Consider the following 14,083-nt stretch of genomic DNA (forward strand, 5'->3'; position numbering starts at 1 on the left):
AACGAATGAACCCTATAAAGAATGGGGTTCATTCGTCCCTCCCTTAACGAATGGCCTTAGCGAATGGCCTAGTTCGCCTTTATTTCCTTAACGAATTACATGCCAGTTCGCTAATCTTTCCTTAGCGAATCGGCTGGCGAATCACATCTACTTCGCTAGTTACCCTTAGCGAATTAGGGTTAGGTCAGAGAATGTCGGAAACATTCTCTGACACGCTAACCTCGTACCAACCGCCTTTCCGGCGCCGCCGCCAGAAAAACGTTGTTTCACCGGAAAAACGAGATCTAGCTCGTTTTCCACCGTTTTTTCACCGTTTTTCGTCTCGTTTGATCCAGATCTGAGCTAGGGTGACCCCTAAGCTCATCATAGGTTCGGTTTATACCCGATTCCACCCGGATCTCGTGACTTAAACGGTTTAACGGTGTCGGCTCATCGTTTCGTGTTTATATCTCACGGATTTAAGCTCATACAACAAAATACCATCATACCTTGGGTCGGGATCCGTTTCTTCTTCTATATTTCGGCTAGAGAGAGAGAGAGAGCTTAAGTGTGTGTTTTGAGAGGTGTATGGAATATGTGTGAATGAATGAAAATGGGTATTAAGTTTTTATATATATATGGATCATGGGATTAAGCCCATTGTCCTTTCCTCTTTCTTTCATAACCCAAGTCCATAACCCATGTCCATTTGATCCAACACTAGCCCAACTCCTAATAACCCATACTTTCATTTATTAACCGAAACCCGAAAAACGAGATGTTACGTCTGTATATCTTTAAACTTGAAAAATTATTTGTTTATATAAAACATTTTGACCTTTAGTCCATTTGTTTATTTATCAATTGTATTCTACGTTTCTTCTTTAGGAAGAAACATATATATTGAGTTTCTTCTTCAAGAAGAAGCATTAATTTAAGAACAACCTTTTATATGATATTATATTTCTTAATCATAAATAAATACTATTTTGAGTATACCCCTTGTATATGAAAGCTTACGTTTCTTAATCATGAAGAAACATATTTTAACTATAACCTTTGCTTATGAAAAAGTTATATTATGCTTAATTGTAATCAAGGTTTGGGCTATACCCCCGACTATGGTCTAAGCCAATTATAATAATAAAATAATAAAAGAATAACTTAGACATTACTCCTAACTCACACGGGTATTCGGAGTTAGATATCTAAAACTGATCGAGCAACACTTCTACTATATATCACGTATTGGGGCTTAAACCGTCAGATGTTCGGAGTTTGGCACGCACTACGAGACTATGCACGCAAAACGAGGTTAACTATGTGAAAATAAGGTGTTTTGGTGTGAGAAATGAACATGCCGTGAGATGCCCTATTTATAGCAACTTTTGGGTTACTTCACGAAGGAACAAACAGTTGGTCGTTCGCGTCGCGCGAGCCGCCTCTATAACTGAGGAGTCATCGCAGGGGTGCCACGTGGTCTGATACGTGATGCCACATGTTCATACGTGTCATCCATGTAGAACAGGCACTTCGCGTAGCGCGAAGAAAACCTGGGTTAGTTCTTCGCGTAGCGCGAAGGCATACTTTCTTAGATTCTGTGTTTTGTACTTCGCGTAGCATGAAAAATCAGTTTCTTATCCGTTCACGTAGCACGAAGGATCAAGAATTCAGATTTTTCACTTTTAGTCCTTTGTCTTATATAACTTGTCACTTCTTGGTCTCTCTTCCATTTTCCAAAAATAATACAGTGGCTCTCAAGCGGCCCGCAGCTAAGCGAGCTGCGAAGTGCAGATTGAGCCATCAAAGCGTCACATAGCGCCGCCATCAAAGCGCCACATTGTGCCCATCGTCCGTGCACGCCGGGTGCTTCGTATCCTCCGCTACGACCACTAGGTGCATGTAGGGGTGAGCAATAACCGGATCGTTAACCGAAACCGAACCGAAAACCGACGAAACCGAACCGAAAAAACCGAAAACCGATTTAACCGAAATTAACCAAACTGAACCATACCGAACTCTTCATTTTTTTCATATTTTCTATCATTTTTTCCTCTATTTCATGTATTATATGTATTAATTGTTTAATACTATCATTTTCATGTATTTATATCCCCATTTCATGTACTAAAATCTTAATTTCATATATTTTTACCATCATTTCGTATAGTTATACCTTCATTTCATGTATTTAAGCAATCATTTCATGTATTTTAAGCAAATCTTTTGCCCAAGTTTGATATAGGTTGTTAACTGAAATTAACCAAACCGAACCGATAGCCGGTTGGTTAGGTTGGGTTAATGCTAATAACCGAACCGAACCATACACACCCCTAGGTGCATGATAGGTATAAAAGAATATTACTATGGAAACTCATATTATTATAAAGAGCTTTCAACTCACTTACCATGTGTAACATTCTTCATTTTCTGTCTTTTTTGTATTTGTATTTTTATCAAAACCCGACCCGATTTGTAAACCAAATCTTTCACTAATATAAAATATTGGATTTTTATGTTTCATAATCATCTCTTACTTTTTGGATTTGTTACTAGTTTGTATTATTTGACTTGTTTAAACTTTTTTCTAAAAAAAAACAAGTTTGACTCATTCCTTATATAAACAACCCCATCCCCTTCATTTCTTCTTGCTCATTCATCTTCTTTCTCTCTCAAACTAAGAACACTATCTCTAACCTTCAAGGTGCATAATTATCAAACAACAACCTTCTTTAATTTTTGTTTTGTAACTTACTAATTCATATCTTGTGGTACAACATATATATAATATGCACCCCTTGTTCCCTTCGGCTTTCATCTTCTTCGGGAGGTGATATGCTACAAGGCAAGGCTTCATGGAGAACTCTTTGTAGTTCTTGATTATAATATTTTCCTTTAATGCTTTACAGTCTTGTTTATATTGTAAGTTGTTTAGTTTTAATTCATATTTAAAGAGTTTCATGGTCTTGGGTATGAAGTCACTAGTCTCGGTTTTATCCCGAGATTAGACCCGAATCAAGACCGAACCAAGACCGAACTCTTGTTTACTAGCTTTTGTTTTAAATAGTTTTGTTTACTAGTTTTGTTTAAAATAGTTAAAACAGTTTAGTTTTAATTCATGTTTTAAGAGTTTCATGGTCTTGGGTATGAAGTCACTAGTCTCGGTTTTATCCCGAGATTAGACCCGAATCAAGACCGAACCAAGACCGAACTCTTGTTTACTAGCCTTTGTTTAAAATAGTTTGTTTACTAGTTTTGTTTAAAATAGTTAAATAAACATGCTTATGAAAGATTTGAACCTTGTAACTTCTAAAACCATTTTGATAGTTCTATGGTATTTGGGTATGTGGCAACCATCCTCGGTATCATTCAGAGTCAAGGACCGAACCAAAACCGAACTAACCAAGTTCACTCGCCTAAGACACACAAGTGTGTTTTTGGCCATCGAAACTCATCTTTTCTTCAAGAATATATTTTAAACTAATTTTAAGTATTTTATCAACTTACTTGGTGTGTCGGTATCCAACTTGATCTTATAACAAGCTTGGACCGGTGAAACCAAATACTCACTTAACGGACGTTAAGGTTCTTCATAATAGAACTATATACTTGGTTAAGTCTTTCGATTTTATTGAGTTATCTCAAAACATTTTGGAAAGTTAACTTTTGAGTTTAGTTAATTATCTAGACCCAAGTTAACAAATCCGAACACTCGATTAAAACCTTGTTTTGGTGTTCATATACCCAAAGGGTCTTGCATTAGTGCATTATAACCCACATAAGTTACTTAACATAGGTTGAGTAATAATTATGAATGAAATACCAAGACCCAGTTTCGAGTAAACTTACTTTTTAGAACATATCTTTAATTTCCCAAATATTTACATTTTTAAACCATAAACTTCATTTATTTCCTTTACTTGTCATACTTTACTTTAAACCCTTCCAAGACTACCTACTAACTTAAGACCCATTTAATCTAGGTCTTGCTCGCTAAACCCGATCTCCGATTATTCACGAATCAATCTTTCAAGTTATTTAGTTAACGTGAGTACATTTCATCCCCGTTTTCACTTTTATCTTTTGGGGGTAACATGCATACTTATTCAACAAAAATGATTTATATTATACTCATTTCTCAAACCACAAACTTTAGGGTGTATGATGTTAGAATACTTGCCCTATTGTGTGTTATATGTCTCATATGTTACTTGCGCGAGTGTTTATTTTTATGTTGTTGTTGAGCCTCATTAAGTATGATCATACGCTCCCCTAACTACTTAGCCTTGTGCTAGTAGAATAGGGCCTCATTATCCGAGTATGTCGGTTGTTACCGAGTAGAAAGGATCCTCATTTACATATGTTTTATATGCCACGATTGATGCTTTTATTTATAGTCTCATATACGTTTGTGGATTTCGCTCATATTATATATACTCAAAACTATGAAATTGCTCACCAACATACGTGTTGACAAATGTTATTTTATGCATTGTTACATGTTTGATTATTTCTTGAGTTGGATTGCGAAGACGTCATTCTATTTGATACCGCTAGGTTATTAGAAGAATGAACAATATCTATCTTTTATATTTTGGTGTTTATTTGTATGAACAATATGTGTCACTTTGATGTTTGAATGAAATTAATGAGTTGATTAAATATTGTCACTTTAATAGTGTCTTGTGTATTTGTCCAATCACGTTGCACCCCGGCATGTTCCGCCGCCTTTGGTCGGAGTGTTACACCATGTGTGAGAATTTTCTTTCATTTTTATACCCATGTGAGCTGCTTCCACTTTCTTACTTCTTTCTATGTTGGATGAACTTCTTTATTTTCTTAACATGGAATGGTTTTATTTTCTTATCTCATTTTCTTATTATTTATCTGAAAATATTTTTGGTCCTTTATCTTTTTAAGTTGTCAAATTTTGATCAAAATTTAGGGGATGTTACAAGTTAGGCTACCGAAATAGCAGTTTTCTTAACTGGAGAAATCTGTTACACCGAGATCTCGATTTGTTATTACATGAATTAGAAAATGACAGTAATAAGGCTTGCCGAAAATGCGTTGCCGAAAAAACGTGATCAGTGGCCGCGCCGGAATATTCGGTTACTTGCCGGAAAGAAAAACAGTTACTGGATTAATTTAAAAACTCTCTACAAATTTTCAAACAACTCTGATCATGCTCACATCCATGGGCATGAATTTCGCCATAAATTTCTGTTGTGACGCCGAAAAATATGATTGTTGGAAAACCATTTTAAGCAAGAAATCTCGCCGGAATTGTCAAAAACATCACCGGAAAATATGGTAGCCTGATGTGGTAGTGGTGGTAATGTGTGGTGGTATTATAAGATGTTAGAGAGGAATGATGATGTAGATGGGTAATTTCTAAAAATGGTCCCTGAACTTTGATATATATGATAAAAGAGTGTTTTATAAAACAATTAATGATTGTTTGCCACATAGCAGCCACGTCATCAAAAATTAACGGAGTTAAGACTCCGTTAGGGAAAGGCTTGTTTACGGCCAGCACAGAGAAATTTGGGATTAATGTAGGTCAATTCTTAAATTGAGATTAATATTGGCCAATTGACAAAACTTTGAATTATTTAAATCCAATAAACCTCATATATATATTAAATAGTTCAAGATTTCATGCGACTTTTGTAGTTTTTAACATTTTAGAGGTTAACTCTAGTATAAATAGTTCAATGCATCTGATACTATTAAATAAACGTCAAAATTATCTAAAAGGTTATTTATATTTGTTACAGTAGTGCATCTTTAAGTTCGAACTCTTGTGTGAAAGGTCAGACATGTAACCTCTAAGAAGTCGATCAGTAGGATCTAGTAGCAAAACACACGGGTAGATCCTTTTGAAAAGTAGGTTTTGCGTTAAGAATGGGATTTCGGTCGAAGAAATTTACAGGTTTCAATTCAAAACTCGACGAAACCGTTGGCATTATTGGGAAATCCTCTTGGCATGGTACGTGATGAAAGCCCAATGTGTACCATAACACGATGTCCTTGTTTTCAATCTCGCGATTCCTGTTGAGTAGAGGAAAAAAACTCAATATCATGGGAGTTTTCTAAATCAATATATTGGCTTTTAACATGACTTGAGATATTGTTTATGTGACTACCATCGTGTCTACTTCTTGATCAAAGATATACACTATAACTATTGTATTAAACCAAAATTAATTATCGAGTTGATTTTGTCCCTCTTAAAATTTATTTGCATTGATTAATAATTATTGACCCATCATCAACCGGCCCAATCCAACTTACCTGGCAGACCATACGGCAATTGTATCTTCTCCTTTGCTTTGAGATACCAAAAGACCACCAGCCCATTCTTCACTTTTATTATGCGGAGTCACCCAAATCTGTCACATTAACACAAACCCATTGTACTCCGTTTGGATCAAATTATTATGATAAAACCTTTAATTAGTACCTGATTATTAGTAAACGCTGCCCGAATTTGCGGTGGATCATCGTGATCAAGCAAGCTAGCCGCGGTCCCACCAGGCACAATCTTGTAACCCGTTGGGTTACCCAATCTTGACCTCCGAGGCGGATTAAAGACATGAAATTCAGACGGGTCGTATAATTTAAGCTTGATCTTTGCATCGTCTTCCGTTTTAGCCACTTTTCTTTTTGCCTTTAAGTAGCTATTTCTAGGAGATTGACCCGGTAAAGTTTCTTCTTTGACCAAGTTGACCTCGGCAAATGAATTGTTTGGGCCATCGATGTCCATATCAAGGTGAAATGAGATGTTGTGGTCGTGAACAACACCGATCACATTTTCTGATACTAATGTCCCGGTCATGTCTTTAGTGTTGGAGACATTGTATAAGTTTTCATATGGAGTTGCTTTCACCATTAGCATTCCCGATAGTCCAACCTGTTGTGATAATCAAGAGTTCGTCAAGTATAACTTTTTTCTCTGGTGAGTGGTGACTACCGGATTTATAAAAATAAAAGTACCTTAACACGGATTAAGCCGTCGGTTTGGAATTCCCAATCAAAAATATAATAAGAGTTTCCAACGGATGCTACCATTCGAGCTATCAGTGTCACCTTTGGTCTTGATTCTCTTATCTGTTTTTTTAAATTCAATAAGAACATCTATAACAAATAATACTCCAACAATAATGATAATAACATTAATAATATAGTAATCAATAAATTATGCCCTCCTTATATCCTGGTCGGTAACAGTGTTTAAGGGCGAACCATTTAGACAGTCTATATATAGACAAAGTGCGTGTGGGTGTTTCATATGAAAAAAAAAAAGAAGGTAAAAGTGCCTAATTATATAATATATAATCTCGCACGGATATTTTGAATACACAATCAATCGAGGCTTACATTTTCATAGTGTCGTTATTGGTATCTCGCACTCGCGCACCTGCACATCCACGTGGGTGATGCTAGCTGTATAGGTCTTATCGCACACTCTTATAGGCCATAGACAAACAGTCTGATATGATTTACTCAGGCTATGCGTAGTGGAGGGGCTACAAATGGGGTGAATTGCGACACGTGGCGCCTAGTCAGCAAGGAGTGGGAATTTGTTTTTGGGGTGTAATGGTGTAGGGACTATAAACTGGGCTCACAGTATCTTTTTTTATTATTTTCTTTTTATAATATAAAAACCAAGAAAATTAAATAATAAAATTAAAATGTATTAAAATTAAAAAGAAATATAAAAAAAATACATAACTAAAAAAATACATAACTAAAAAAAACATAACTAAAAAAAAGAAACTAATATCTGTAATATTCACGCATTTTTTCACGTCGTCGTTGAACCAATAATGGAGAAGAATGGTGTATGTTTATATATATATATATAGGATCAGGATCATGAGAGAACCTTTTTGAAATTGAGAACTATGAGAACCATTTTGGACCACAAAAAACCTAAAAATAAAAAAAATCATAAAATCAAAAAAACAAAAATCAAAAAAGTATAAAAACCAAAATTCTTATTTTATCATCCCGGTTTCATATATATATATATATATATATATATATATATATATATAAACTCGGTTTAGCTAAATTATATACACATATGTATAATATATACATATATGTATATTTACATGTTTTTTTTGTACACATGTGTATAATTTAAGATAAATGATACTGTACATATGTGTATATTACGTAACTAAAGATTATATAAAATTATACATATGTGTATAATACGACGTTTTTTTTTTGTATTTTTTTTTTATTTTTTTATTGAAACCGGAATGAAATATAAGAATTTTGGTTTTTTTACTTTTTTAAAATTTTTATTATTTTTTGTTTTATGATTTTTTTAAATATTTTTTAAAGGTGTTTTTAGTGGTCAAAAATAATTCTCAAAGTTCTCAATTTGTAAAGGGTTCTCTTAGAATTCTTACCCTATATATATATATATTGTTTTAATTAATTAATTTTTTTTTTACTTTTGACCGTTGCAACGGTCTAATTAGTATAATATTATTATTATTATTTAAACCTCGCCTGCGACAAAAGAACCCCGCCCCGCCCCTTTTCGCCCACATATCGCCCGGGGGGGGGGCTCCTTCTCGCCCTTTGTCGCCCAACTCCTCGCCCCAGTACACATAGTCTCAAGGAGTGATTATTAATGTTAAACTTGTTCAAACATATTAAATTATAGTTATTTCATCAAATATGATACGTTAACATCAAATATGACGTGATGTGTTCCCAATCGATCATAACCCATTAAACTAAGATTTTTTTAAGGGTTTTGTCAAACGTAACATATGGCCTAAAAAAATCCGGCCAAAAATATGATTTATAATATTCTCTTTAATATATATGTATAGTTGTTAATTTGTTATCACTCATTATGACGTACCTTGGGTGGTTGTATCTATTTTCTTTACGTAGTGATTTAGACGTTATAACTTAAGACAGTAGTACAGTACCAGTTGCAGCCTTGAGGTGCTTATTGTGTTAATAATTGTACTCAATCAACAATTTTAATAATTTAGAAATTGTTAGTCTGTACTTACATCAAAACCCAAGGCCGGAATTTCGGAATGCCTCCAACCAATATCTCCTGAGTAGCTTTCAAATATGCAAATCATATTAGGCTGAATGATCGGTTGGCCGTCGGCACTAGCAAACACGCCGTCCATATAATATGAGTACCTCGGACAATCATTCAATTCCACAAGGGACATAGCGGCTGCACCAAGCCCAAATTCACCAGCATCCATATACGACTTGAAGTACCAAGATTGGTCCGGGTCCATATATGGTACAAAAAGTTCTGATGCAAAACCTTTGTACATCACACTCCTATACTCCCCGTTCTCACCCCGGACCATGGCCTGGGATATTATCATCCCTGCCCGAATGTCGGGCTTCAAGTGAAAAACCCAATTAGCCCATTTCACTATATGCCCATTCTCTACAGTGAAACTGGGCCCTTTGGGTTGTTCCATAGACATAGGGTTGGTTTCGGGGCCCACACTTGAAAACGGGTTTTGAGTAGTGTATCGGTAATCAGTATTAGTTTCTTTTGGTATAGGAATGTCTCGACCGGTATCAGTTAGTTTGACAACCTCTCTTTTATCCACATCCACAGTCACAGTTAGCCCTTCTATGGGCCTCATGTAAAAGTTAGGAGTGTTTTGGCTAGAAAAGCACTGGACTTTAGCGATTCTTTTCCCCTCCTCATCTGGCCCAAACCAGCCCGGTGACGGTGGGGCACATACCAGATCATTAAAGTCCACGCCTCTAGCCAAAATAGACTTGTTAAACTCCAAGTCCGAAAAAATAACCTCTAAAGCCGTTGTCATGTCCTCAGGTGTTAACATCGGGTAACCAGACCCGACGCTAACAACATCGTTTGTAAGTACTCCAAGGTCCAAATCGACATTTAGAAGATGTGTTTGGCCATTTAGAAACGACACGACTGATGCTCTTCTAGGCGGAAGCGGGTCGCCTGTTTTCCAACCTCGTACTTGACTTTTGTCGGGTTCATCCAAAGAGAGGGTGTTGATGGACGGAAAGGAGGATGAAAAGGATTCATATGCGGAGAGAATGGATTGGATGTTGTTGATTTCGGGTACGGTTAACGGGTCCAGAGGGTGAAGTGGTGTGTCTGTGAAGTGGTGGTCGGGCGTGTTGATGAGTGAGTTTGATCGGAGATTGGTGTTCCAGTGAGTCTTGTTGGAGCTGAGTATATTTTCAGGGGGGCTTCTTGAGTATGTGAATATGAATATTGCTATGGAGATGACAGTGATGACGATCAAGAGTCGGATAGAATAAGTGAAGAAACACTAACCGGACCCCGGGCAGATTACTGGTAACCTGGGGATTAGATAGCTGTTTCCCACGAGGGGTTAGACCCTGAGAAGATGGTTCTTCTGATAACCTGCAAAACAGACACCGTGAGCTTGTCACTAAGAAGGGGGGGGGGTTCCTCCTTATGACCACCCTCCGGCGTGAGAATCAGACTAGATTGCTCTTTAAATATAAATGTATATTAAGAGATTGCTAGAGCAGATATCAGGTATAATATGATAATACAAGATAAGATGAGATGATCATACCATTTGTGGTATTTATAGCCGAAGGTAGGTTTCCAAGGAGGTGTGGCCGGCTGCAACAGTGTTCCTGTTCCACCAACAGTGGCCTACGCACGTGCCCTGCTGGTAGTTGGTGGGTAGGCAGCGGCTGATAGTGACCAGGCCTGCTGTGTACTATTCCTTTTCCACCAACTGCCGGCTACGCACGTGGTATGGCAGTAGTTGGTGAGTAGGCAGCGGCTAATAGTGACACAGTACAGGAGCATGCTGCTCGCCATACTGTTGTCAATAAGCTGTCGTATCTTTAGTCAGATCTTTTTCCCATACCTCGTCAGGTACAGTACAGAAGATCTTCCCGTATCGTACGGACTGGCTTATTTGGGCGGGAGTATTCCCCCTCCCGCCCTTGTGCGGGATTGTTCCCGGCTTTGCTCATTCCCTCAGGTGAAACTGAGTGATTGAGAGCTAAGTGCCTTGTGCGTGTAGCCTTGCTGCGCGGGTGGCCTTCCCTGATGGCTTGTATCCGAAGCTGCGGGAACAGGCGGAGTCCTTCACCATCGGGAGGCATTTCCTGCGGGAACAGCTTGCGTACTGCGCGTAAGGACGTCACGTCTCTGAGCATGGTTGGTCCTGCGGATCCAGTTGGTTTCTGCGTAGACGTCCCTCTTCAAGGTGAGTCTTGCGGGTCCAACTGGGCTCTGCTGGGACCTACCTCTTCAAGTCCCTCCAGTCCAATGTTCTTCTCATGAGTGTTTAATAAAGTGAGGTGAACTTTTGGACTTAAGCAGAGGGTTTTGAAAAGGGTTTTTTAAGGTTTTCCATGGGGATTCTTCCCGCGGAAGTCCTTGTCACTTGCAGAAATTCCCGAGTTTCCTGCTTGGTCTTTGGGTATGATGCGGGTAGGTCTATAACCTCCTCGCAAGTCAGGAGCGTTGAGTCCCACTTGTGTGGATTCTCCATGAGGTTTTGGTAGTTTTGAACATAATGATCAATTATGTTAAAACCACCAATTCCATCCTGGAGCTTCAAACAACGTAGTTCTCGACGTTCCCGCTATGCGGGGATGTTATTTCCGTTTCCGCAAGCATTGCCCAGAAGATCCTTCTTGGTTTCAATTCCCAGCGGAGCGCTAGGTATGTGAAGGGTTTTGCCTTAACACTGTACCCGCGCTCGTCTTACGGTTACTTTACTTCCAAGGTATTCCTGGCGTCAATTCCCTGCGGGTGCTAGGTATGTGAAGGGTTTTGCCTTTACACTGTACCCGCACCCGTCTTATAGTTACTTGGTTGCCGAGGTATACTTGGCTTCAATTCCCTGCGGGTGCTAGGTATGTGAAGGGTTTTGCCTTAACACTGTACCCGCATCCGTCTTACGGTTACTTGTTCGCCAAGGTTTTCTTGGCTTCAATTCCCTGCGGGTGCTAGGTATGTGAAGGGTTTTGCCTTAACACTGTACCCGCATCCGTGTTACGGTTACTTGTTTGCCAAGGTTTTCTTGGCTTCAATTCCCTGCGGGTGCTAGGTATGTGAAGGGTTTTGCCTTAACACTGTACCCGCATCCGTCTTACGGTTACTTGTTTGCCAAGGTTTTCTTGGCTTCAATTCCCTGCGGGTGCTAGGTATGTGAAGGGTTTTGCCTTAACACTGTACCCGCATCCGTCTTACGGTTACTTTTTTGCCAAGGTTTTCTTGGCTTCAATTCCCTGCGGGTGCTAGGTATGTGAAGGGTTTTGCCTTAACACTGTACCCGCATCCGTCTTACGGTTACTTGTTTGCCAAGGTTTTCTTGGCTTCAATTCCCTGCGGGTGCTAGGTATGTGAAGGGGTTTGCCTTAACACTGTACCCGCATCCGTCTTACGGTTACTTGTTTGCCAAGGTTTTCTTGGCTTCAATTCCCTGCGGGTGCTAGGTATGTGAAGGGTTTTGCCTTAACACTGTACCCGCATCCGTCTTACGGTTACTTGTTTGCCAAGGTTTTCTTGGCTTCAATTCCCTGCGGGTGCTAGGTATGTGAAGGGTTTTGCCTTAACACTGTACCCGCCTCCGTCTTACGGTTACTTGTTTGCCAAGGTAAGGGGTATTTTCCCGCTTACTTTTTAATCTTTTTGAATTTTGAATTTTGAAATTCGAAGAGTTGGTGAAAGGATAAGAACAGTCCAAACCTCTGAAACGTCGTGCGACGGTTTCTTCTGATTGTGTCAGGACGTGCAGGAAGTTATGGTGACGTGACAGTACATGGTCATTCCAGACGCTTTTTCAGGCGCGTGGGCGCGATTTTTCGGGCGCGTGGCCGCGAAATTAATGGTATGCGTCCTGTCAACAGCTGTTGCCAGCTTGCTTTTTGCCACGTGTCATAGTTTCATTGCACCTTCGTTTTCTCTCTCTTCCGCATTAATTTCATCGCATTAATTGCGATTAGTATATAAAGGGGGAGAGGGTTCTTTGTAATCCACACTTTCACTCCTCTTCATATTCTAAGCGATTTCCGGCGAATACTCACCTTTTCAGGCAAGCATTCTCCCGAAATCGTTTTCTTCTTCTTTTACAAGATGTCTCGTGATCTCGAATCTACAGCTGATGACAAGGGTACCGCTGGCGAGTGTCAGTGTGCTCTGCCTGGCGATCTGTATCGGTACGTCGTCAGGAAGTTCATGCTCGAGTCTCTCGAGCCTGAGTTTCCTGAACCCCATCAGACGGTGTACGATGCCCCCAGAGGCAAGATCGGGGTTTATGCTGCATTCTTTGTTTATGGGAATCTTAGGTTCCCATTGACAAAGTTTGTTTACCGTGTCCTTGAGAGGCACGGTGTTCATTTGACCGAGTTGCATCCCATGGCGATCGCCAAGATTCGCCACTTCGAGTGGGTATGCCGGATACTGGGCATTGAGCCCTATGTTGACCGCCTGATGACCTTCTACACTTGGAGGTGCATCCAGGGGTGGTACACATTGACAACCCGGATCAAGGGTTTGAAGATTTGCGCAACCGAGCGCAGTCTTCGTTCGTGGAAGAGGGAGTTCTTCTACCTCTCTGCTCGCGCCATCCCCCTTGCCATGAAATTTAAGAACGGGCAAGTACTTCCCAACCTTCACGCCTCCAACTACGAGGAGGCGGAATGGTTTTCGAAGATATCCCGAGTCCAATCTCTGGTTTACCGGTTTGCGGAGTCCGGGATGGTGATGCTGGGGATGAGCCGGGTGTGGAAGGCTGCCGATGCTCAAAAGATCCCAATCGTCCTCGAATACGGTTCGAACTCTGTTTCTTACGGTATGCGTTGTTTCTTTTTGTTGATTTTGAATTTCTTCTAACTTTTTTCTTGTTTATTTCAGAGGGGAACGACTTGCAGTCGCTCCTAAACCCGCGGGAGGCTGACGGTCCCGCTCGGATGGGTACTCGCGCTCTAGATGAGAACGAGTTGCCCATCCTAGAACAAACGGCGGATCGGTTCGTGGAGGTCTATCCGCTAGGCCATGAGATCCTTAGTGCCCGTCGGCCAGGTAAGGCGCTATTCGACCCTCGACCCCTCAATG

The 14,083-nt window shown here is 39.6% G+C and overlaps 1 protein-coding gene across 1 annotated transcript; it reads right to left on the reverse strand.

Moving 5' to 3' along the window:
- Nucleotides 1–5,765: 5,765 nt before the first annotated feature.
- Nucleotides 5,766–9,991, reverse strand: LOC143529106 (amine oxidase [copper-containing] gamma 1-like). The gene is made up of 5 exons (XM_077024976.1): nt 9,030–9,991; nt 6,979–7,092; nt 6,446–6,895; nt 6,277–6,374; nt 5,766–6,033 (listed from the first exon to the last, which is right to left on the reverse strand). The coding sequence occupies exons 1-5, from the start codon at nt 9,837–9,839 to the stop codon at nt 5,823–5,825; spliced, it is 1,683 nt and encodes a 560-aa protein (XP_076881091.1). The 5' UTR covers nt 9,840–9,991; the 3' UTR covers nt 5,766–5,822.
- Nucleotides 9,992–14,083: the final 4,092 nt, after the last annotated feature.

This window comes from Bidens hawaiensis, unplaced genomic scaffold, assembly GCF_021521415.1.
Source record: "Bidens hawaiensis isolate Kalapana, Puna unplaced genomic scaffold, B.hawaiensis_p1.1 tig00000636_1, whole genome shotgun sequence".
NCBI classification, from domain to species: Eukaryota; Viridiplantae; Streptophyta; class Magnoliopsida; order Asterales; family Asteraceae; genus Bidens; species Bidens hawaiensis.